The sequence below is a fragment of the Aptenodytes patagonicus genome, chromosome 1 (assembly GCF_965638725.1).
Source record: "Aptenodytes patagonicus chromosome 1, bAptPat1.pri.cur, whole genome shotgun sequence".
In the NCBI taxonomy this organism is placed as follows: domain Eukaryota; kingdom Metazoa; phylum Chordata; class Aves; order Sphenisciformes; family Spheniscidae; genus Aptenodytes; species Aptenodytes patagonicus.
In genome coordinates, this window is record NC_134949.1 from 76388654 (window position 1) to 76414492 (window position 25839).

At 37.7% G+C, this 25839-nt stretch overlaps 1 protein-coding gene across 8 annotated transcripts; it reads right to left on the reverse strand.

The window, feature by feature from the left end:
* Nucleotides 1–25580, reverse strand: KRAS (KRAS proto-oncogene, GTPase). 8 transcript variants are annotated; one of them, XM_076343325.1, is made up of 7 exons: nt 25436–25573; nt 24164–24407; nt 17701–17879; nt 15178–15337; nt 8405–8520; nt 8353; nt 1–3678 (listed from the first exon to the last, which is right to left on the reverse strand). In XM_076343325.1, exons 2-7 carry the CDS (start codon nt 24272–24274, stop codon nt 3562–3564), a joined length of 684 nt encoding a protein of 227 aa, XP_076199440.1. In that variant the 5' UTR covers nt 24275–24407; nt 25436–25573; the 3' UTR covers nt 1–3561. The 8 variants fall into 8 exon arrangements, with proteins under 8 accessions (XP_076199440.1, XP_076199425.1, XP_076199432.1 ...); XM_076343307.1 differs by lacking the exon at nt 8353 and having other exon boundaries at nt 3623–3678; nt 8397–8520; nt 24164–24286; nt 24390–24403; nt 25436–25580; XM_076343304.1 differs by lacking the exon at nt 8353 and having other exon boundaries at nt 3623–3678; nt 8397–8520; nt 24164–24286; nt 24390–24407; nt 25436–25580.
* Between the last annotated feature and the right edge of the window lie 259 nt (nt 25581–25839).

Below are 25839 nucleotides of genomic sequence, written 5' to 3' on the forward strand. Positions count from 1 at the left end.
TCACAATAACTATTTTTTATTACATTACAATAAATAGGAGCAGTACAGTTTTGACAAAAAAATGACAAATTCCAGATCACCTCACAGCACATACTCCTAAAAACATTAAAAATTTTAAAACAAACAGTGGTCTCTTTTTTTTTTTCTTTTTTTAACTTAATGTCTGGTATGACCAACATTCCTAGGTCACGCAACCAAATGATGGAAAAACTGGATCACACTGCATATGTTCCACATCAAATAAAGCACAATGTACAAAATGTGCATGTTTCAGTTTACACTATACAAAAATAGTTAAAATACATTCCAGGTAAACATATTACATTAAGAAGTCATTCTAGTAAGAAGTTGGCACTCAAGAGGAAAAAGCAGAAGTATTTTCAACGTGAAAACACAAGACAGTGGAATAAAGAAATGTTAGGAAAGATTTACCATCTATGTAGCTTTATGTAAACTTGAGACAAAATGATTTCTTTACAGTTTGATGGTCTTCAAAGGTAATAATTGTATTGCTTCATAGTATAGACAAGAGCAGAAGATTGTGTGTCAGTATTTACCCATTACAGAGATCCCGTTACTGTAACAAGATCTATACAGTGAAAATTCAAGTTAGCAAAGATTTTAGGGCAATGGGACTGGTCAAAAGAATTAAATTTCAGTTTTGAGAAAACCAATGATGAAGTTGTTTACCAGAGTTACATAAAGCTACTGTAAGAAGGTGTTACTCCCTGACACATGGCAATTTAATGTATTAACGCGGTAAGTGATTCACATGTTCATTTAGTAGTTGCTATCAGAACAGACAGCATCCAGGTATGTTCTTTGAAAGCATTTCAAATAGGGAAAGACAATTATAAAAATCAACTTGTGCAAGCTGCAATCCAACATGCTTCACCAAATCTCAACAAATATTAAGACAAAACTGCACAACAGTGGCAAGGATGTGTATTTTTTTAAACAAAAAGTAAATGAGGGCTCATCTAAATAGATTTTGTACTGATTTAATTAGATTGGTAGCTACAGATCACATTTACTGAAAAAAACCCACTATTTTATATATAGCTTTATATTGGAGCTATATAAAGCCACATTGATGATTAAGACATTTCAGCTAAAATTTCTCATAACAGTTTTTAGTTCAATTAACATAAGAATTTTAGACCTGCCCTAATTTTACATGCAGTGTGACTCAGTTACCAAAAATCTTCCAGTAATCTTGAGATTACTTCCATTTGCTCAAGGTATACTATCCACTTTTGCTACATTCTTCATATATAATCAAGAGTGTCTAAAGTGTGCAAATAACCAACTTGTCTCCAAAAACTCCAAAAGGTTTTAACCTTGGAAGCTATAAAATGTTTTGCAACATTAAGCATCTGTTCTTACTCCTTATTGGTCCTTATGATATAATGTTAGATTCTCCTATTACTGTTCTTCAGAATATTTCATAATCTAAGGTCTATTTCACATCGAAGCTGAAACGAGGGGAGGGTGTCTGGGTTTTGGTGGAGGGTGGGGAGAGAGAGGGGCAGGCAGGCAGGGAAAGGCATTATTTCTGTCAGCCACACTAAAATTTAAAAAAAAAAAAAAAACCAAAAAACACCAAACCAAACTCACAGCAATCCAGATAGTATACATCCCCTGCCAGCTTTGCAACTCTCCACCTACAAGAATCACTGTGGTTTGGGTTTTGTTTTTTTTTTTTTTTGAAGAAGCAGCAAAAGAATACTCTTCTCATGCAGTTGCACCTTTGACATCATATAAATGGTCCAAGTTACACAGGTATATAAAAATTGTACTGTGTAAAGTTTCCACATCATTGTTTAGGTATATCTTAGGTTAGGGCAATGCTGCTATTCCCTGTTCCAAACTTTCCCGTGTCCTGAGCTATCCTACTTCAATGTCTTGTGTTTTATTTTTTTCAGGTACACCAGAGTCACATTTTCAAATTTTACTCTGCAGCTGAGTTAGGTACTATGAAGAAGCATACCTTCAGGAACCCGGGCCCTAATGAAACAATCAGACAATGCAACGTTTACAGTAAGACAACAGGAACTGGCAACACCGGAATTACTGGCTCTTACTTTAGTGCAGAATAACTAGACTACTGCAGGACCAAAAATGAAAGCTTCTGCAAAATTTCTGCATTAATTCCAATCAGAAAAAAAAAGGGGCGGGGAGGGGTCACAAGAGAACTTAATCACAGAGAAAGACAACATTAAAATCTTGGTCTAGCTTCATGACAGTCTAGACACTGGAATGCCACTCACCAACCATTTAATCTGTGCAACAAAACTAGTACTTCACGAACATCACAAACAACATTGACTCTGGAAACCATGTTCTATGCTGACGGTTTGTGCAAATTCCACACCATTTTTTATGGCATAGTGGATTTCCAAATTATTTGCATGAAGCAGCTAAACTCAACTCATTCATTCACTCATTTGATATTACTAGAATTTAAAATTCCTCCCCTATTTTGCACAAAATGGGCATCTGGAAATATTTCATGCCACTCTTGGGGAAATGGGTTTACTTCGCTATATAATTTAGGATTCATTCTGATTTAATTCTTATGGCAAATTCTGGATCCATGTATGAATTAACCTAAGAATTTGAATCAACTTATCTGTTAAGGCTTTCTAGTATTTCCTAGAGACACTAAGGGTGAAATCCTGTACCTACTGAACAAAGCTAAAGATTTGCCACTGAGGGTCAGGAGAGCTAGGATTTCACCTTGGTCTTCAGACACAAAAAGTTAGTGGAAGTCTTAAAGCAATGCATTAACAATAGCAAATCAACCTAATCAGAACTTTTACTTTTTCCATTGCCAGATGTGCATTGTTGTCTTTTTTTAATTTTTCTTTTTTTTATAGAAAAAATAGAGTATTTAAGGAGTGACCGTGACAAATTGCGGTGAAAAATTTTTTTTGTGAAAGTTTTATCTTTACATTCATTAAAGTTGATCTGAAATGCTACAAGACTAGATGCCTAGAAGCAAAATCTACAGGAAGACTATAAAGGCTTCTGGTCTCTCTATATTGCAGTCAGTCTACAATAAAAGAAAGGCTGAAATGAAAGTCTCTTTTGCTAACTAGTCCTTTTTCCCAACCAGATTTAAAAACCAAAAAATTAAAGGGGATGTTAGAATGTGTAGAGCATCATTTCATTGTTTGGTTTGCACACAGAACAGAAGTTCACAATCAGTAAGAAAAATAGGAAGTTAGCAACTGTGCATGCACCAAAGAGTCCTAAGACAGTTCTCAGGTTGTGTGTGTGTGGTTTTTTGTTTGGGTTTTTTTTGCTATTATTGATGGGGTTTGTTTTTTGTTGTTTTTTTTTTTTTTTCACAGGCATTGCTAGTTCAAGAACCAACAGTCAAAGAATACTGGCACTTTAAGAGGAATGAAGTTTCCACTGTCATTTAAAACAAGCATTCAGGTAAAGCTAACAGGATCATGAAGCAGAAAGTAAAGTAATGCTAAAACAAATGCTAATAATTTAGTGTAATGTACAAAAATTACTTAAGTACTTCTTAAGAATAAGGATAAGTTGTATTTACATAATTATACACTTTGTCTTTGTCTTCTTTTTCTTCTTTTTACCATCTTTGCTCATCTTCTCTTTGTGTTTTCTGATTTCTCGAACTAATGTATAGAAGGCATCATCAACACCCTGAAAAGATACATACATGCACACATTAAGATCACATTAACAGATTTACACACCTGCTTAGGTGCAGCCTGTTTTCGTCTGACCTGATCAGGTGAAGTGTGTTCAATCAGCAGTCTGTTTTGCTGCCTGCCAGGAGAGGTTACACTGTCTTCTCCTTGCTGAGGCTTTTACGATGTCCCTTTGAGTAGACTGTGGGTTGGAGGAATTGCTGGGGCAACAGTCCTCTCAAGCATTCCTGTTTCTTGGGAAGGGGCATGCTGGGAAAAACACATTCAGCTGGAAGGGGAACTACAGTTGTCTCCTGTCATTTAAGAGGAACATGTCTGACTGCATTACTGTGCATGGGCAGAAGGGCCTGCAGGAGAGCAGCTTTGGGGAGTGGGCTGCCATCATTTAAACAATTAACCCTGGCTACAGGCTGTTCCTCTCCTGATTTCTGAGGAGCACTGAGACAACCACCTGAATGAACTGTTTTGACACCAGCAACAGCTAGCACCTGCCTGCCCTCTTTCTCAGCTGTTCCCCAAACGGGGCTTACAGCAGCCTGCAGGTGACACAGTGCTCAGGGGTTGACCACAGATACCCCACAGGTCCAATTCCATTACTAATGTGGTAAGGAAGGTAATTTAGTGTGCTGCCCTCTTCTCCATCTCGAAGAGGGCACATGTTGTCCCACCTCAAACTAGCAAAGTATAGGTACCACACGTTTAGATTGTAAGTATCTATATTATTAGTACAGAATAAAGTTCTGAAGCTTCTGAAGCATTAGCTAGCTTTGTTTATGCCTTAATAATCTATATGCAGCTTTAAAAAGTAAATACAAATATTTGTAGCAAGAATTCAATACCAAAGAGATAGTTATGATTATTCTACATATTCAGGTCATTTCAGGCACACTGATAGAGTAATCACACCACAGTTTAATGAGTCTTTACATATGCAAATCAATCAAATCAATCCCATGTTCCAATGATAATTTATTATTTGATAAATCATGTTATTCGAATTATATAGACACATGGAACACGTTATCTATGGTGCTGTATCATGTACAGTCACTTAAAGTCTCCACGCTCCAATAGTTAAGCTACAGACACAAAAGCTAATGTTTCTTCACATTGAGTAGTTTTTCATTTTTTGGGGCGTATAGCTGACAAAAATTAACTCTGGTCAAAAGAGACCAGCGAACCTAAAAGCCTGATATGAACCATTATCAAGTACAATGTTATACGGTATACTTTGTAATAACCTATTTATGTGAAACAGTTTATTGCCTAGCTTTCAGGTTGCTCCAAATTCCAATCAAGTACCCATGTTCTCAGCCAGCCTTTACATTTAATAGTTTGAGTACTGACAGTTATAAAATCATTAAGATAAGAAAATGATCTTGATTCTTCACTGCCTTACTCCTTTTATTATCTTATTAGACAGATCAGAAATATTTGTATAATGTTAATGTATCACAGCAGCCAACTGCCCCACTACAGAACTGGGTCTAGAAATTTAGCCCTACAACTGACAGGCAGCTTCCTACCTCTTGTCAGCTACTGAGTTTGCCTTCAAGCTGCCAATAAAAATTAACAGTCTCTGCTTACTCCTGTATGCCTACCTTCAGTAAAAGAACTGAAAGTGAACTCTGAAAAAAGCACAACAACAAGCAGCCAAAAATCACCTAATTCATTACTGTTTCAGTCAAACCAAATGGTGATGAAACTTGATATGGAAAGTCCAAACAACAGTGAGGTGTTAAATAGCTTCACTTACAAAGCAATACTCCTGGTATAACCTAAATTTATTTAAAACCTTCACATTCAAGTTCATAAAAAATTTACAAATAACCGAAGTTCAATCAAAGTCCTTGGCAGCCTATGTCCCAATACCAATAGCACACTTTTGCAAGGTCTTGTAATACACAAAATACACTTGCAAGTAACTTATTCTGCATTTTAAAATATTACTGATCAATATAAAATCGATGTAGCATGCCTAATGGAAGAGTAGCCTTGGTTCTAGAAAAGGTCATGTCCCCCATGAATCTTTTGAGAATTAAAAATGTTTGGTATTATTTTACAGCAAGCTAGTGTATTTTCCTTATGACTTCAGCATTAACGCACAAAGTGAACATTTAGCAATGTTCATGTAGGGAAATGATCTAGAAGTAGTGACGCTTCAAAGTGTATCTACTGCAGTTCTCATCTCAGACAGCTAGGAGGAAAGCATTAAGAATCAATCACAACAGACCAAAGAATAGTTTCATTCTTCGAACACAAGAATGGTATAAGAAAAACCTCTGCACAATATTCTTCTACAAGACTGTTCACATTTCCTTTCAGTATTTCACACTCATCATTAATGTGTTAGAAAAATAATCATTATGAGGACAGTCGCTGGCTTTCAGCAGTGTCTTCAGATGAGACACACTAAACAGAAATAGCAATTTACGTCTTCAAACGAGCAGCCCTCCCTCATTAAACTGGTTTTAAAATAAATACAGAGAAAATAACTTGTACAAAGTAATAGCCAGAGACTATTATGGGCCTTTAAACACATGACTTCACAATTAAGGCTGAAATCTTTATTCTACCTAGTGAAGTGATGATCTTTTAAATACAGCGCATGTTGCAAAATACTAGGGCATTGACTTAGCTTTCATCCTTGCATTTACACCTTCGTAAATGAAGCCTTTAAAATTATTAATTATGTATTGAGTAGTTTGGTCCTGCCACAATTCCTCTTAAATTCAGGTAATGAATATAACATGACATAGAAAACTACATCTAGAATGTCTGTGAATTAGAACTGGAGGACTCAAGATGTAACTGAGGTCTTTCATTTTTCAGTCTGTGGATTAAATTTTAAACGTAAGTAATGGATACTCTGTTTGATACTCCGTTTACAGAAGGTCCCTAAAGGCATCAATACTGTAAGATCAAAGGTGATCAACCTTTCTAGTTCCTTCTTTCAGTAAGAAAGGACTGCATGCAGCTGACCTTCCTCCCTCTAACAATGGAGTTGTGTGCAAGCTTTTTGGAAAGCGAAAGGTGTACTGAATGAGTGCTTTAAATCCAGGCTCAGGATTAAAACCTCAAAATTCACTGTGCATGCTCAGAACTATGCCACGCTGCCTCAATAAAGGTGCATTGACGGAGCTTGCTCCTGGCACTTGTTTGTCCAAAGGGCAACTACCAAAGGCAAAGGGAACAGAAAAATCAGAACTGTTCCCACAGAGACAGCCTGCTCCTGGCTACAACTCTTCTTTGGAGCACCTCATGGTCCCATGACCATATAGAAGCCTGGATATGTGGTTGCATGGTTACAAGCACACATGCATGAGACTTGGCAACTAACCTGGCTATCAGTAAGAAACCCTAAATTCCTTATGAATTGGGAATTCCTTAATACCCCAGCCCCAAAAACAGACCCTCAAACAAGTTTTAAATTGTAGAACAAAGTCTTTTTTATATTTTTAAATATATAATACATATATACATACATACATGTATCAGTCACGAGGAAGAGAAATTATTTGTACACTTCTGTAGTACTATGGAAAAATCATTACATTACAGTTTTAACCAAGAATCTAGAAATCTTTTAATTCAAATCTGGAACTTTTGTAATTCAAACTTTTTACTATCAACCCTGCTCAATCTGAATTACATTATCTAGCTGTCTAATTTATGCCCTAGAGAAACTTTTTGTATGCTTTGTATGTAAAAACTTTAATGCTTTCAAGAAAGACATCTTTTGAGGATTTTACACTGAGTTTTAGAAATTTCTTCTTGCTAGTTGGAAATTACAAATGGAGCAAAAGCTCTTATGTACTTTCTGCCTTACTGTGTAACAGCCAAAAGAATTAACTTCTTGGAAAGCATCAGCAGTTAATGGTAATCTGGGTAGTCCAAGTTTTCAGTTACTTTGTATAAGATTAATATAACTAAGAAGGCATCCCATAAGCAGCAAGAAGATAAACTGAATATTCCGAGAGGTAGGAAAACACTCTGAACTATCAAATTTGATTATCCACAGACAAAAAAGGAAAATAAACACTGTCTATCATTGCAAACTGTTACAATGAATATTTTTGAAGTCTCGTATCCCAACTGGAAGACTCGCATCATTAGGTGCTGCTCTCCTTAGCTACCTACTATGCATCACACTGAAATACCTGGAGAACTCAAGATAAACTGAGGTCTTTCACCTTTCAGTCTGTGGATTAAATTTTAAATGAAAGTAGTGGATACTCTGTTTACAGAGGGTCCCTAAAGGCATCAATACTGTAAGATCTGAGAATATTAACACTATAAATACTAAGATCTTCTCCCCTCAGTTCATCAACCTGAAGATCCAATCAATATTCCCTTCAACAGTATCTGCAATATATTTGTAATAGAACTTTTTCCTCAACTTCTTCACACACAAAACCAGGTCTCTGTTTCACAGATGGAGAACTTGATATGCAGTAAAGACTTCTTGTTAATCTATTTATCAGAACCCCATGAAACAAAGCAAATCCATAGTACTTGGGTGTTTGCTGATAATATTATTCAGGACTACTATACTGAAATCTGATTGGTTTTATATCTTGAATTATGTCATCAATTAACCATAAAATGTCTGATTTGCAAGATACTGTCAATCATTTTCATTTGGCAAGTGATTTGTAAAACTTACCCTGTTACATTACAAAACTTACCCTGTTACATTACAAAACTTACCCTGTTACATTACAAGGCATTTTTTAATTTTCACGCACCCTGGAGTCTTTTCTTCTTTGCTGATTTTTTTCACTCTGTACTGTCGAATCTCTCGCACCAATGTATAAAAAGCATCCTCCACTCTCTGCATTGTAAAACACAACTCCTTAAAAACTGCTTCATTAACAATTGTGACATATTGGGACACCCATGGCAGGGGAAAAAACCACAGCAAAACCATTGAAATTATGAGCTTTACTTGAGAGAAGTATATGGATCTCCATTTATATATTTAAAATGCTGGGCTTGCACATTTGCTGCTTGATAAATACTTTTTAATGCAAGCAAAAGAGACACAATCAATTATTGTGAATATCTACGCTTCAAGCCCCTTTTTTTCTGTGCAAGGTAACACTTGGACAGAAAAGAATAAGAATTATTTTCTTCCATTGCATACTGCTTGTGTTACTGAATCTTTTCACACATTTTTATGGGCATGGATGTATTTAGCAGGCACAAAACCTTATTAGATTGGTAACCAGGGGGTACTTATAAACACACACAATTAACCACTTATTTTCACTTCTTAACCAAAGTGAGAACCTGTTACTGTTTTGGCAGGCAACAAAAAGTAAGCTTTCTTTGCAAAAATCCATGGAACAAACTAACAAAGTATAGAAAAAGTCTAAACAGGTAATTTCCTAAGAGGTTACAAAGAAATAAAATCTTCTAAGAACACTAAATTTTAGGCAATATTGTTTTTAAAGCTACTTACTTTACAGAGCAAGCGCTATGCCATTAGATTTAGGAAAAGGGATATTTGAGTCCTGGCAAAGCGCTTTTAAGAAACACCTTAAGTATATTATATTTCAGAGTAACTTTCAAAAGTAATTACTTATTGTAATTATATTCTGTTATATAATAAGTTTTATATATATATAAAAAGTTATTCTTCCATGCAGAAAAAAGCAACAAGTTCATTATTATCATGTTTAAGAGCTTGGTTCACACCAATGTACAAGGCACACCTAATCTGTTCTCTCTCGGCCAGACTCAGGCAACAGCTAGGGTTCCATAATAACAACTAAGCGCAAGCAGCCTGTGAAGTTCTACTGCTCAGATTTTTCTCTTGTTAAGAGAGCTCTTCAAGTACTCCAGGGATGACACAGAGCTACGTGTTTTACTTCTCTGGTCACACACCCTACCTTTCTGCAGCTTTGTGTTTAGGCCACTTGGAGATGAGGATACCATAAGCATTTTAAAAAAAAAAAAAAGTATGAGGACTGAAGATATCTTTAAGCAAATACAAGATAAAGAAGTACAGCACCAGCTTTAAGTTATAATATCTGTTCTTTTAAACTGATTATATTGTGCATAAACTTAAAAATTTAGATAAATCTGTGAGGATTTATATAACAAGATGCAAAACGTTTAGCTGCAGGTTTTAAAGGGAGAGCAAATCTCTCCTCTGCCTTACTGTCAATCTCGTTACTTGACTCCTCAAGTCAGATCAACTTGTTAATTTAATACAAACTCATTTAATTGAAAATAAAAACAGAACAGACTGATGATTGTGGAAAACAGTAGAACAATTTAAGCTCCAAGACACTATTACGACCCAAACACACAATCTGAGCTTTTATTTGGCAGATTTTCCATAACTTATCTCTCCAACCCATCTTCGTATTATGCACCTAATAACAAAAATAGCTAACATTTACTGCCATAGTTACTGGGTCATTTGGCATGAACTGTGCCATAGGTTATCGCATTTAAGACTAATTCTTAACACACCGCTGCTTATCTGAGGGTTCTTCTCAACTACAGCCACTTGAATTTAAAGATCATATGAATTAGATTTCTTGGATTGTATTTCTCTGGTATATAAAATGTGCCCTGTTAGGATGTAGTGAAGTATTGATGAGGTGACAAGTCTTCTTACATTCCAGGTCTGAGAGTTTGCAAAAATGTAAAGGAAGCCATTAAAAACCAGCAAAAACCAAGTAAAGCTCATACTTTCATGTTTTCCTGGAAGGAATGGAAGTTTATTCCTGAAGACAAAACAGTAAACATTGATCAGCTGCTACGTGCCAAAGCACAGGCTGTACAAGAATCAACATTTTTGCAAATCTACTGTTTTGCAGTAGAAATACATAATTTGATTATGGAGCTTTCACATGAATAATTAGATAACAATTCCTCAGTCAATGTTCATTGCCAACTTTCCCATCACCAATAGGAGCTGTAATTTGCTTTAGCAATGCAGAGAGAGGGAGAGACACAGACAGAGTGAGAAAGAAATTGCTACTACTGCCATCACCAAGAACAGTCTTACGAATCCTGTTGAAAGAAATTATTCTGGAAGAAAATCTGTACAGAGACACATTTGCTAATTTCATTAGCACAAGGTGACATTTTAAAGAGCCAGGTGCCAGGCTTATAAGCTTAAGAAGTCATTCTAATACCCATTTCTTTTAAGATTCTTCAGTATTTTTTCCTTAAATTAGCACGGACCATATATCTAAAATATGATTAACCAGTTTTTAGCTGTCAGAACTGGAAGCAAAAATATCCTTTGGCAGATATTAAAAACTTCAAAATCTAAACTGCTATTTACTTTAACAGCTCAAAGAACCCATGACCTCGAGGCAATGTTTTCAAGATTCTTTTGACTCCTAGGAGACAGCCAAACATTCAACTTAAAATATGACTATGTGCAAAGAAAGACTATTTCAAATACAGACCAAAGTACAAACGGGAATTTTCCACATGTTCTGCTTCTGTAAATAGCGCTTAAAGGAAACTAATGAAAATTAGCCTTGACATCTCAAAAGTGTTCTGTGTCCACCTTTATACACTTTATCAGAGTTGGTCTCCTAAAACCACTATTAGACAAATAAAATCAAAGTTGTTCATGAGGACACGAGCAAAAAGAATGCTACTCACTTGCATAAAAGCACTCCCAACATAAAACTTTATAGTGGTAAGGTCAGCTTAGCCAACACAGGAGAATACACAAACCTGCAAAGATCTACTAGCTCGCGTAACATTTAGCTTATAGGTTAAGGATACAGACATAATACTTCAAAAGACTATTTGGAAAGAGTTACCACAACTCAGCCCCACACAGAACCTCCATTACTTTGGGGACGGAGGGGGTGTAGAGCTGATCATGTCATCTTATGATGGTTAAATACCAGACATACATCAGTAAATTCATATTACTATATGAATAGTATTGTATTATATACAATAACTTTAATGCTTTTTTTTAACAGCATCCTTGTGATTTAGGTTAACGTCTTCATGAAACATTTCAAAAGTGTGTTTAAGTATATATTCTTAACGAGACCTAATGCTTTGGTGAATCCTTTACTATTCTTACAATAATGCCCATATATTTGCTTCTCCTTTGAATCCAATACTAGGAGGACAGTTGAAATGTTCCAAGGAAAACAAAATGCTACAGTCAAATCACATTTGGGGTACAGCCCTACCGCTTTTCCTTGTGTAACTCACAGGCAAATGGAAGTAAATCCAGTAAAGAATACAGGATGCAGCCTTGGTGGGGATAAATCAAGTTTGCCTCTCACCGATACTATTGGGAGCTATACACTCATATGGACAGGGAAGAATTTGAATTTAAAGCTTATGTCAAACAAAGAAAAGCAAAACCAGCACCAAAATAAACCTAAGAAATTCACACCCTTCTGCATAAGGATTGTGAAAGGATGAGTACAAGTGACGCAACATGCCTTACAAAACCACCAGTATTGACGCATTTACATTTAGAAATAGGATTATTTTCATAAATTACAGTATATTCATTTCAGTCAGTGGTCTAATTAAAAAAATTAATAATCTATAGCCTTATACCCAAGTTGTAGTGTCCACTAAGCTAATGTTTCACTGATGAACTCAATGATTTGTATGAAAATTCACACAGGGATTTGGCTTAAAACACCACCTTTGTGCAGTAAGTTAAAGTTTACATCTTTATTGCCAGTCAGAACCAAATAAAAACAAATACACTAACTTTTAGAACAACTTACTTCTGCACTTCATTTCAGTGTTTTTCCATCTTTCCTATTTTTGACCTTGTCTATGAATTTTTGAAAATCTTAAAAACTGAATTATTTGGAACTAAGATATCATTGTGCATGAGCATACAACGCCATCATTTAAAAAGAGTGTCTTGGCAATCAAAACAGACTACATGGCCAACGCCTTTCCATTTCCATCTCCCCTGTTTCCTTCCCCAGAAACTTTTCTGATTCTGAGCTCCAGCAGAAGTGGGCACAGGGAAGGAAGCAAGAAAATAGTGAGGGCTCCTTCAACAGGGCATTAGTGCTGACGTTTCAGTGTGGTGGTAGGTGCGTAGAGGAAAGGAAAAGAAGGTTCCTACTTTTAAGTATTCAAGTCAGACTTTCTACAGACTCCAGAAGTTGCCAGATTACCAGCTACATTTGTTCATACTTGGAAGTTCTACATGTAACCAGAGAGGACCAGATTTTTATTTATTTATTTTTAGCCAAGGACTGAATTCTGCCCAACAAAAATATAGTCCATGGACCACATGCAGCTCACAAAATGGCCTGAATCCCCTAATTTAAAAAGTTACTTTGGAAGATGGTGTGTATATATATGCATAAATTTTTATATATGCCAGTGTGACTGAAAAATCATAATATGTAAATGCCTATGTATACACACACATATATATACACAAACACATACACAAATATTTAGATGATCTTGCTGTAATTAAAGATCAGGTTCTTCCTCCAATTCGCTTTTGCCTTCTCAAAAATATTTTATTAACACAGCATTTTATGAAGCAGTTTCATAACACAACATGTTACGAACAGCACTGCAAAAGAATCAGCAACCATACCTAGTCGTTCCAACTTTTAGAAGCCAACATTCTCAAAAGAGTCTATTGGATATGTTTATTTTAAAATCCACTAATCACCTTTAGGGACTCCTTATCTGTAGAGGGTGTAAAGCTCAACTTTGAAAAACAAAAGCCAACAGTCCCTTCTATAACATTTCAGTTGGCACCTCCAGAAATATAAGTCACAGATAAAAGAATTCAAATTATAGAATAACAGTTCCTATATGACTGATCTATCTTCCTCTGGAAGAAGTACAAACCTCCAGCAGACCTCTTAAAATTCTGAAAGATAAAAAAGCAGATACTACTCTGTGTAAACAAAGATTATAAAACTGAACGGGAGTCATGATTTTTGAGCATGCAATTTTGTATTGGCTAGGCATGGTGGGGCTGCTTGCAGGAGTAAACTGCAGGTGGGGTGGAGAGAAATCTTTGAAATAACGCCATTGTATCAACATACCTTCATTAAAAGTGACTATGCAAAAGGAGTATTTCCCAAACAAAGCCTGATGCTCTACACAACAGGCTGAACAAAGTAAAATCTAGATGTTAGTACAGAACTTCTACTATTTCAAACCTCAAACGTAATTTCAGAGTTCTTCCTTTTTTATCCTAACATCTCAATGACACTAACACCGGACCTTCCAAACAAGAACACCGTAATTATTCAGTCCACTTCTATGCCACATTCTTCAGAACACTCTTGTGGCCTAATTTATTCTCAGCCATTAAAGTTAGGTAGGATTAAAAAAAGCAGAACTACACAACAGAGACTTTCTCTATTGCTGAAAGTTAGCATTCCTTTGATTCCTCTGTAAAGTTTTACTAATTAGTCCAGGTTTCAACTTGTCAGAAACTTGGGTGGGTGTAGCAAGTTTGCACTAATAAAATTTTCATTTCTTATATCCAAAAATAACTTACATACTGTCTATGAGGAAATTCTGCCAAGTGATGCAGCTGAATCTATTTAGCAGTTACATTGAGCAGTTACTCAAATTGCAGTATTCTGCTCTTATTTGCCTCCTTCTGCTACACCTAATTCCCGATTCATAACTCGCACATAACACTTCTGATTATGCAGAGAGTATGAGTTATTCGGCCACTCAGGCCTGATCTAATTTGTACTGATAGTAAGTCTTTACTCTTAAGAGGAAAAACCACAAATCAGCATTTTTCAAAAAGAATGCTTTCCTCCAGAAATACAGAACTAGCTTCATCTCTAGCTGTATAGCTTATCTTCTCCTGAATACACGGATGTACCACTATGTGCACCTTTATCCCAGCAAACCCTGCGAGAAGCACTGAAAGGACCCTAATGGCTGCCTCTTTCACCTATACCAGTGGGGTACAATAAACCAACAGTGAACTCTAAAGTCTTAGAAGAGTATCAGTTTACACAAGCAGTTAATCCAGTAATTTCAAGAGACTTACGGTCAATTGCTTAGCTATAAAAAGGTATATCAAGCATGTTCCACTAATGCCGAATCAATGCCTTAAAGAAAAATTCCTTTTGTTATTAATGAAAAAACTTAAAACAGAATAAAGTAATTAGCTGTTTGTCTGCTTAATCCTCTTGCTGAGGAAAAAAGTATCTCACCTCTAAGTAGAAGTGCTTTTTACTCTATTAAAACCTATCACAATATTAAGAATGCTGCAACCGTCTGACAGTGGAGAGTAATAGCAGCCCAGGTCTCATTCTTTGAGTTTGCGCAACTGAAGCGAATCACTCCATTAATAAACAATTACCAGCTGTCAGTGAGCTGACAGAAAGAGCCACCACATGAATTTCTACTCTGGAGAAATGTATCTATTGATATGACCAAGCAATTGTCAATGCTTCAAATAATTAACATTATGATAATTCAGATGAGAGTTCTACATTTGTATCTGCTAAGTTTTGAGCTTTACCTGTCTTGTCTTTGCTGATGTTTCAATGAAAGGAATTCCGTAACTTCTTGCTAAATCCTGAGCTTGTTTTGTATCTACTGTTCTGGAAGGCAAATCACATTTATTTCCTACTAGCACCATTGGGACATCTTCAGAGTCTTTAACTCTCTTTATTTGTTCCCTAAAAAGAAAAAAATTTGTAAGCTATTAATATTAATAGCTTATATGGTAGATTTTAAAACAATGAAACAAAATTAAATTAACAGATTCCAACATCATTCTTTTTCATTTACTGCACATACACTATTAGAAGCCACCAAAAAATAAATTGACCAATCCTGTCACCATCAAGTTTATCATCTTGTTTAAAAAAAAAAAAAAAGATGTTGACATTTTGCAAACTACTATAGATGTTGATGTCATTACTTTTTTTTTTTTAGTTAGTTTATAACAGCTAATGCCAGAACAAGCCTAAGCAGCTCTGGTATAAGTCTTACTACTTATCTCCCATACTCAGCACTCAAAATACTCAATTCATTTGCCAAGATAAAACACTGTCAAAAGCCCTATGCCTGTTGTCTCAATTTTGGGTTGGGGGGTGGGGGGAAGGGGTGTTTTTTAATTAAAGACAGCATTACAAACTCTGCATTTAGACATGGGTTTTTAAACTTTGAAGACCACTGCTCTGGTTCTCTACAAAGAGAAATTTTTTTAACACTAGTTAGAAAGCATCTTGAAATACTAGTTAATGTACTTGTTAAGAATCTCAAATAACGATCATTAATTTCATTACTTGTGCCTTCCCAAATAATCTAGCAGCATGCTCCTTCATTAATATAGTCACTGTTTTCAGTTATTTATTTATAAGCCTTCAGCTTCAGTCAGCAAGGTCATCCACAGGTGTGTGAATGCACAGTAGAAACTCCAGCATTCAACTTGCAACACTCTTTGCAATAAACTGGGAAGGCTGCCTTATGCAACTCTCTTTAAAAAACAAAAATTCCACATAAAAGCCTCTATGCTCCTCCTTCTCCTTACATCAACATCTATCTTACCCTTGTCCCTCCTTCCTCTACAACCAGAGGAAACCCATTTGTAATAATCTGATTAGATAATGATCTCTTCATTATCTACATTTTTAGTTTAGTTTACGTTTTTTCTGAGAGCAATACATATGTTTTTTAATTTGTCATCCCTGCTGTGCTCTTAACTGTTTGTTGTTTGTTTTTTTTTTAAAGTCACCAGTACCAATATATTCAATTAGAACATTATATATATAATGAAATTTATACAAAGGCTGGCTAGCTCAATTTAAACATAAAAAATAAACAGTCCTGAAAGAAAGTGCCCACATTCTCAATGTTGATCTCTCCCTGGGTTAGTATGCAGCAATTTTGCCCCTCATTTGCAACAGTACTCCCCTGATCCCACAGCTGCTCCAGGGAGATAAGCCAGCAGTAAGCTATTTCTGTAGGTAGACATCCACCTGTTTAGCTACTCACATCAGCACACTATACAATCAAGTGAGCTGGTTTGCTGGCATACAGGAGAAAACGAAACTACGTGATCAGGGCAGTTGCACCTCCTGACTTCAATTACCTTGAACTGTCATGGTATCCCACCTTAAATGAAGAACTGTAACTTCTACTCATAACAAAAATGTGCAGCTTCAGCTTATGAGTAGATGTTGGGTTTGTAGGTAATACTGATAGCAAAACACCCCTCCACCACACAGCAACATAAATCTGACAACATTATAAATACCCAACTATGAATAGCTTAACATTATGTGTTTGGGACTAATCTTAAACTGATGCTGCTAAACTGTGATCTTTAGTGGAATTTGCATTGCCTTCTAACAGAATACCCAAGGAGAATTCAGTATAATTTATAACTTGGTAGCTCACTATTAGCAGCAGTCTCTGGTGATTACCATACCAGATATTTCTGTATTAGTGTAGCTGATAAAGAAAGCATGAGCTGAAATTTTTAACTAATTATTAAAACAAAGAATATGAAGAGACTAGTAACAGGTTGGTTTTTAGCAGTCATCCTGGAGCTTTGATTTTGTGTGTCTGCCCTTCTTAGGCAACAGGGCTCACCCATGTTACTCTTCTAGTAATATTCCACAGGTATTTCCCCTCCACGCCCAGAACAAAAGCTAACAATGGACATTATTGTCTCTACAATTTCAATTGCAAGTTTCGAGTTTTTCCATCTTAGCACACAATTTTGTCTATGGAATGGGCAGAGTTTACCTTTAGATAACTCTCCGCTATGAATAGGCAGAAATACTAAGTCACATTAGTTTATACCAGAAGAGCTTTCAGATATTTTGTCTGCCTAACTTGCGAACGAGGCAGCAGATTTTCAGATTACCCAAAATTCCAGACCTACAAATGCACAAATAAGTTGCAATATTGCTAATTTGCAAATTTCCCCTTAGATGCTATTTCATAAGAGATCATTCTATTATCTAGTGGAAGAGCAAGCAACCTATCCACCTAATACAAGAGTTAGTCGATTATCTTTCAATATACACACCTATAATGGTGAATATCTTCAAAAGACTTTGTATTGTTTATAGCAAATACACACAGGAAGCCTTCCCCTGTTCTCATATATTGATCCCTCATTGCACTGTATTCTTCTTGACCTGCTGTATCAAGAATATCCAAGAGACAGGTTTCTCCATCAATTACTACTTGCTTCCTGTAGGAATCCTAAGAAAAGAAAAACACAAACCTTGGTTAAACACAAACAAGTAAGATTTCAAACACCTATAACTCAGGAGACACTAAAGTTCATTACTAGTAATCAAGCATGACTGAAAACACTTAGAGTTAAAATCCAACTTTGCATATGGGCAAATGACACTAGGAAAACGGTGTCCCGTATTTACACGTATACAGTAATCCAGAAGTGGAAAGAACACTGAAAAGACATGTTATTATCTGTATTCTGAGTCTTCAGTGAGTAACAGTATATGTGCGCGCACACACACACACACAGAAAAAGGACAGTGTTCATATTTTGCACAAAAGGACACAAAGTACAAATTGGATCCAGATCAAAAGCATCTCCCCTTTGTCTCTGTTAATAGGAGAACTGAAGAAACTTGTAATCCTGGTTTTAAAAGGTTTGACTTTGTTTAAGCTTACTCAATTTACCAATTTTTTTTTTTTTAAAGTTAAATTTGACCTTCATTCTATGGATGTTTATGAAAGTGTTGTGCCACAACTATGTACTAAATAATAACATAGAAAGAGTTCACAAGTAAGATAACTCCAAAAATCTATGCCACTGAAAAGGAAATGAAGTATAAAAAGCCTTCAGTGTTTGGGACAGGAAATCTGTTTTGTATGCCTGAGCAGGTGCATATAATGGTATTTGTTATTAAGTTATCAAAGTTGAGTTGATATATTTGAAGCTCAAGCTTTTTAGCCAAGACAGACCAACACCAGAGTAATATAAAAGCCCTGATGAGTTGGTTCAGAGAAATGTTGGAACAAATGATTTCAGTGCTATCAATTCAAAGTTTTCAGGTCACTGATTCAACGGGCTAAAATCTGTATAAGTCCCAAGCAGCTAGATACTAATGTCTATTTACAGCACTTTCCGGTGATAGGCTTCTATGAGTACATAGTTTTAGTGACAAGAACATAAGCATTACTTTTCCCCGTAACTCCATTTTCTATAAGCGTCTATATATTCAAAATAAAACCGTGTCAATAAGCTTTAAAAATAGGTCATTGAGCAGTGCCATGAATTATTCTCCGTAAACAGTACTTGCAACAAATAAAAGGTATAAACACAAAATCTCAGTATTACCTTTCAGATCCTTTAGCTAGAGATTAACACAATATTGCTAGTGTTCTTTTTAACACTATACAGAAGTGAACCTAAGCTACTGGGAAGGGAATTAAAGAATTAAAAGTTGCAATTCTAGCCAACTTCAGAATGAATTCAGAATGACCCTCCTTCCTTTGTCCCCATTGTAAGGCACAGTACACCTACTCCTGTGCACTTTCTATCTATTTGTATTTTTACAAAAGGCTTTCTTTCCCATTGCTCATGCTAAAAAACAAGCAGGAGGTAACTGAATAGAATCAGTATCTTAAACTAAACAAACCCTGTAATCCCACATTTATCTTGAGCCTGGATGACACTTAACAGTATCAGGTAAAACAATATTGACTGTTTACCTTAAAGATAAACGTTTACTTCCAGCATGATTTTGGAAATATTTATTTCACAGAAGTGCAAATCCAGTGTTCAAGTAAGAAGTAACTTACTTTAGAAACTTATAAGCCACATTTAAATACTGATACAGCTGAGACAAATACACAAGCTCCAACATGTTTTAAAATAAGGTTAATATTCTATCTCATTGCTTAAAGGAAAAAAAAAAACCCAAACAACCCCACACCAAAAAAAAGACCCCCCCAAAGGATGCATCTTTATTCCAAGTCACTTAAATTCAATAGCAGATCCCCCATATCCTACGATACCTTTATCAGAGTTCACAGTGAAGTACTAGTAGAACTTCTACCATTATACTAGGCATATTTATAAAGCCTTCATTTTCTCTTCCTGCAATTTGACTGCTAGCTTAAAAATATGAAAAACAGTTCTTGAAAAGCCTGTATTATTCCTTTACATCTTAGCACTTCAAAGGAAAAGAAATTCCTCTCAACTGAGCTCTAAACAAAAGCTTTAAGTAATTTTCAAAGAAAATAATTTTTAAGAGAAAAGAAAATCACTTTTAAGAACTGCTGGCTTTAGCATGCCTACCATGTTAGCAGTAGTAGCAAAGATGCACCAGCATAAAGCACAGCACAGGTGCAAGAAGAAACGCTTTGAGATATTTGTTTTGCCCACTTCTGGAGAGAAAATTCTGTCACTAACTAGAAAGGGGATTTGAGGAGGAAGGAGAAGAAAGACATGGGAGAGAAAATTCAAGCTTATGATTTCCTTGCAAGCTACTGAAATAATAAACACTTTGCTTTTTTGCCCCCTTTTTTTTTTTTGCCCCTGCAAAACATCAAATCTGAAATCACATTTGTCACTGTAGGAAACAAAACTGAAGCATCACATTAAAAGCTCAGGCTACTGGGACCCCCACCCCCGTCATGGTGAATACCAATATAAACATACCCAATATAAAATTTGTTTATTTAAGTGTTACCATACAGTAAAAATTACCAAGTCCTGCAAAACAGAATGTAGGATGTACCAAAAAGAAAAGTTATGCCACTACAGTACTTGTGGCGCTTCTGCTTCAAAATGCAATTGCAGAACCCAAATCGCCAGACTCCCCTTCAACAATGAAAAAAAACCAACCTTCTGATCTATAAATTTCATAATTTATAAAAATCCAGTAGCTTTACTGCATATTGGAAGTAATCTGCAGTAATGAATGCCTTGAAGAAACAATGAAGAAACATCCAGTATAAGGTTATTAAGTAGAAACAAAATGCAAACTAGAAGTTAATTTCAAAGTAGTACCCAACTCCAAATGCGAATTTGCAATTTTTCCCCAGTATACAGATTCAGCATATCTATGTCAAAAAGTTTTCATTTCATTAATCACTTAACCTGCTTTTATTGGCCTTTCACAAGCCATAAAAATCAGCACAAATTATGCTAAAGGAGTAATAATTCCATCTGTTCACAAGCACTGATAAGAAAATGTGACAGGAAATCTCAGCTGTATGCTACACATGGAATTTATCTAAAAAAACCCCACTGCTTAATAAATCTCATCTAAGCTAGTAACTATTATTTTGTAAAAATCCATTATACCAGTGATTTAATATTAAAATATCACAGCTACTAAGACTAAGCTATTACTAAATATTGGTGGAAGTTTCACAAGGTGCATAGGTCATTTAAGAACACAGATTGAAATATCAATATTCCTAAGTCAGCCGAGGGATTTTGCTAATCCAATTGAAAAACCTCTGACAGGCAACTATGAAAGCTGTTCTTTCTCTAGGACATTTAAAAGATGACATATATTTAGCACTAAAACATGCTGAAGCTATGAAAAAAAAAAATTTTTTTTAATTATATTATCACACAAGATACTGCAAAAATAAAGATTTAACAAACCTCGACCAGTAGAGGGCACTAGTCCAACTGTTCTGTGCATTAGGCCAGATTTGCAAGGTTTAGTGTACATACAGTTTAAAAAAAAAACAAAAACCACTTAAAGTTGCTTGGCTACAAATCTGTGCTTGGACATCTACTTCAAATAAGATATGAAATTATGAAACATATATAAAGGATGTATATTTGAATAACAGTAGCCACCCAAACATGCACTCATTTTAATTCCTCCCCCTGCCCCCCCCCCATCATCTGCTATGCTCAGGTATAAGTAAATAAAATACTCAAGCAGGTCATGAAACTTGACGTTTTCCAAACAAGTTATTTGTTGAATCATTAAGTCTATTCCACTGAAAACAGCAACAACATTAACATTGTAAATGCATCTGTAATTAAGTAACTAGTATATTTTTTCCTCTCTCCAACTGCACAATGTCTTCACAAGGTGAGAATTTTAGAAGTGTTGAGTTTCATTTTGTTAATCACAGGAAAGGTTTAAAATTATTCAATAACTGTAGTTATGGAATCCGCTATAGATAACAAACACTGAACTCTTTTCCCTGGCTACCCCAAAATATTTAGCTTATTTATCTGTGAGGGAAAATGAGTATTCTGGCAACAGCTGTACGGCAATGACAGAAACAGTAGTAAGTGAGAAACAATAGTAGTGACACTACTGAACCATCTTAACTGTTATTATTTACCAGTCAAAGCAACTTTAGCCTTATTTCCTCATACTGCATAAAAAACACTCTACAGCTATTGTTCTTTGATCAGCCCACCACAACTGCATCTATACAGGAAGCACAATCAAGCAACCCTTCTCAGCTGAATGGGATTCTGCCCAGGCAAGGACTGAAGCATTTAAACCCAATTACAAGCCCATTCTCTGCAACCTGTTTGCCACTCCAAATCACACACATATAATAATCTCTTATTATAACTGAATTATTTCTTCCCTACAAGCTTACCTACATGATTATAGCACTGTGAGCGCACACAAGGTGATTTACCACATGAGTAGGAAGATACAGTCTCCATCCTCAAGGTCTCGGAATTTACAAGACAAAAACGGTAACTAGTACTCAGACAAGAACTTGTAGGAGTTGCAGAAGATTAATACTGTTGCATGCGACAAGTCGTGGATGCTGGTAAAACCCATTAGGTTAAAGGTTTCTTTCTTTCAGAAGAACATACTGATTCTGGACCACACCACAGTGTTACAGTCATCCTGCACACTACCAAATAAAAGCCACAGTTCTGGGATTTTAGGTTCTTTCTATAAGGAACTGTATTTTCATTTTAGTATTTTACATTAAAATGTATTTGGTATTCCTCAAAATACTCAGCTTGTTAATTAACAAAATCCCTCAAGTGATTTAGGAATACTGGCATTTAAGTTTTTGTGTTCCTAAATTGTTTACGCAGTTCTGGCTTTATATGACAACTTGTAACACAGAACCTCCACAGTACTTTTTGTAATGCGTAAACACACCTCTAGCCTAAGAGAAACCCAGATGATTATGAACAAGTATTACAAACACCAACATCCTCCAAAGTTCCTTTTGCAGGAAGAAGTAGGATCCCATTTTGTTTGTTCCTCTCAATGAGTTTTGCGTGTTTTCTGTTTTTTAAGCGTGTTTTGGGTTGTTGTTCTAAGATTTCACATCTCAGTAACTGAAAGAGCTGCTCTCATAGCGCAAGTCACACGCTCTTCCTCCCTCCATAGGTCTATTCACAAAATCTTCTACAAGCATACATGAGGTTACTTGGCCATGCAACAGAGAGACAAGACGACACACAGGCACGTTAAGGTAAACTCAAACTCAAGCCAACACATCTCTATTTAGGGCACATTAGCTCAGGCCTGTACTTCGCTAAAGTAAGACAGCTTCCTACCATCTCAAAGGAAGAAGCCTACTGGCTCCTTTTGCTTATGTCTACCTGAAAATGACTACATAGTCATTTTCGAATTCACCATTTTAAGCCGAGATTTAAACCCTTGTGATTCCTTCATGTGAGCTTGGAAGTGCCTCACTGTATAAACATATAAATGAAGTCGTAAGCTACAGAGCTTCAGTGCTGGGAACATAAAAATCTTGGGTAAATTATAGTGTCATTTCTCCTTTTATATGGTCTGAGGATATTAAATCCAACGATCCACAGGAGACTTCAGACAACACTAGTATTTTTCTTATATTTAAAAGGCAGAGCTTGCCTGCTCATTAAAAACCTTTAAAATATCGCAACTTTTAAAGCTTAAATATAATTTCAGATTTTGAGGAACTGTGCCATGTATTTCGAAGAATCCGCTATAGCGGCTATCTTGCAACATTTTTTCCTAGACACAGAAACGCACACTGGTGTGTTTAAAAAAAAATAAAATCAGGCTCCAAATTTTTGCTTCATTCACCATAACATTCCAGGACACATTTCTCACTGTGTAAAACAGATCCTAATGATAGGAGCTGAGAAGGCTTGACGCAGACATTTCAGAACTACAAATTTTCCTTCTTGATATTAAAAAGGAAAGTCACATTTAAGAGGTTGCATGCAAAGCCATGAAGAGTTTTGCCAAACATTTTCAAGTGAATTTGGCAAATACTTTGTCACCAAGATCCTAAAAACATGCATCCAAACTGTCCAACAAAACATGGCAATTAACACCATACTTTAATTGACCGAAATTGTTAATTTTTTACTGCAGCTGTTCTTCCACAGCCAGATCAAGCAGCGCAGTGATTTCTTCTCCAATGCTGGTGCGATGGTGACCATTACCTTTGAGCTCTTTTTATTATAAAGCCTTGTTCTATGTTTTTGTGGTAACTGTCCAAAAGTAAGCAACTACCCTTATTACTGAATCTCTCTTCACAAAAAGTATGATAAAATTGTTTACCTCTATTGTAGGGTCATACTCATCCACAAAGTGATTCTGAATTAGCTGTATTGTCAAGGCGCTCTTGCCTACACCACCAGCTCCAACGACAACAAGTTTATATTCTGTCATTTTTTAGCAGACCTGATGACAAAGAAACCAACATTAAGCAGAAAGAGTCAGGCTCCGACTAAATGAGGATGCTGTTGGTGCGTTTTCTTTCAGTATCACGTTCCTTTACTATTACCGGAAAGCAACTCCCTCCCTGAAAGACAAGACAAAAAGCTGTGAGGGAATGCTCTTTCTCAAACAAAATTATACATAGGAAACGTAGCATGGGCACTAAGCTGAAAGGCACCGATTACAAAGAGATAAAAAAGCAAAGCTTACACTAAATTCTGAAAAAGGTCAAGGAGTATTTCTTGCGGGGCAAAGATTTTGTTCTCCACTGCTTTCTCCCAAAGCCCCGGTGACTCTGGAAGACCTCCCGGATTTTTACGAAAGCCGGGCCAAACCGAGCGCCCCTCAGGTTGAGCCACAAACCCGGCAGCCCGCCTCCTGCAAACGGCTGGGACGGGACAGGCTCGGCTGCGAGCACAGCTTCACCTCCCCACTTGTTTTTTTTCCCCCGGGCGAGCCCAGCGCGACCGCCCCCCGAGCTCCGCCACGGGGCCAGCGGCGGGAGCCCCCCACCTCCCCCGGGGCTCGGGGTGCCGCTGCCCGCCCCGCCCCGGCTCCCCTCGGCCAGGAGTCAGCGACGCGGCCGGGCCGCTGAAACTTTCCGGCCCGGCGCCCCAGCCCCGCGCACGGGGGCTTTAAGGATTGGGGGGGGTGGGGGGGTGGGCGGAATAAATAAAGATATGAGGGAAAGGGGAGGGGTAGCGGGTTGACTCGGCATAAGCCGCCGGGTGCCGGACTCCCGGAGGGCGTTGGCCACCTGTCCCGCCGCCCCCTCCCGCGGCCGCCGAGCCACCGCCCGCGCCGCGGGGAAGGACGGCGGAGGGGCAGGCGAAGGCTGCTCCGGGGGATGCCGGCAGAGGGGGAGCGGGGCAGGGCGCAGCCCCGCGGGCGGCAGCGGGACGGGCGCCGGGAGGCGGCCCCCGCCCGGCTTGCCGGCGTTTCTGCCCCTCCGCGGGGCGATGCCGGAGGGAGGAAGGGGGACGGGGGAGGGGGGTGCCCGGCTCCGGGAAGCCGCACCGCTTCCCCCTGCCCCACCTCGAAAGGAAAGGGGGGGAAGAAAGCAAGCGCGGCGGACTGCGTCCCGGTTCAGCGACGTAGAGGATAGGCGGGTACCTGCCTGGCGCTGCAGCGGGCCGCGGGAGCACGCCGGCGCCTCCCTTGCCCGCCCCGTCGCGGCGGCCGCTCCGCGTCCCTTTCCGTCCCGGTCTGAAATGGCGGGGGACGGGGAGGGCTGGGGCTGGAGCTGCCGAGGGAGCCGAGCGCCGAGAGGGTGGATGGATGGATGGATGGATGGACGGGCGCGATCGATGCGCTCCGCGCTCCCCCGCCCCTTGCGGCAGCCCCGGCCCGCCCCCTCCCTCCCTCCTCCTCCTCCCCCTCCTCCCGCCGCGCCGCCTCAACCGCCCGCGGCCGCGGGCGGTTGAGGCGGCGCGGCGGGAGGAGGGGGAGAGAAGAGGGAGGGAGGGAGGGGTCGGGACCGCCCGTTGCGGGCAGCGGGGGCTCGGAGGCGGCGTTTC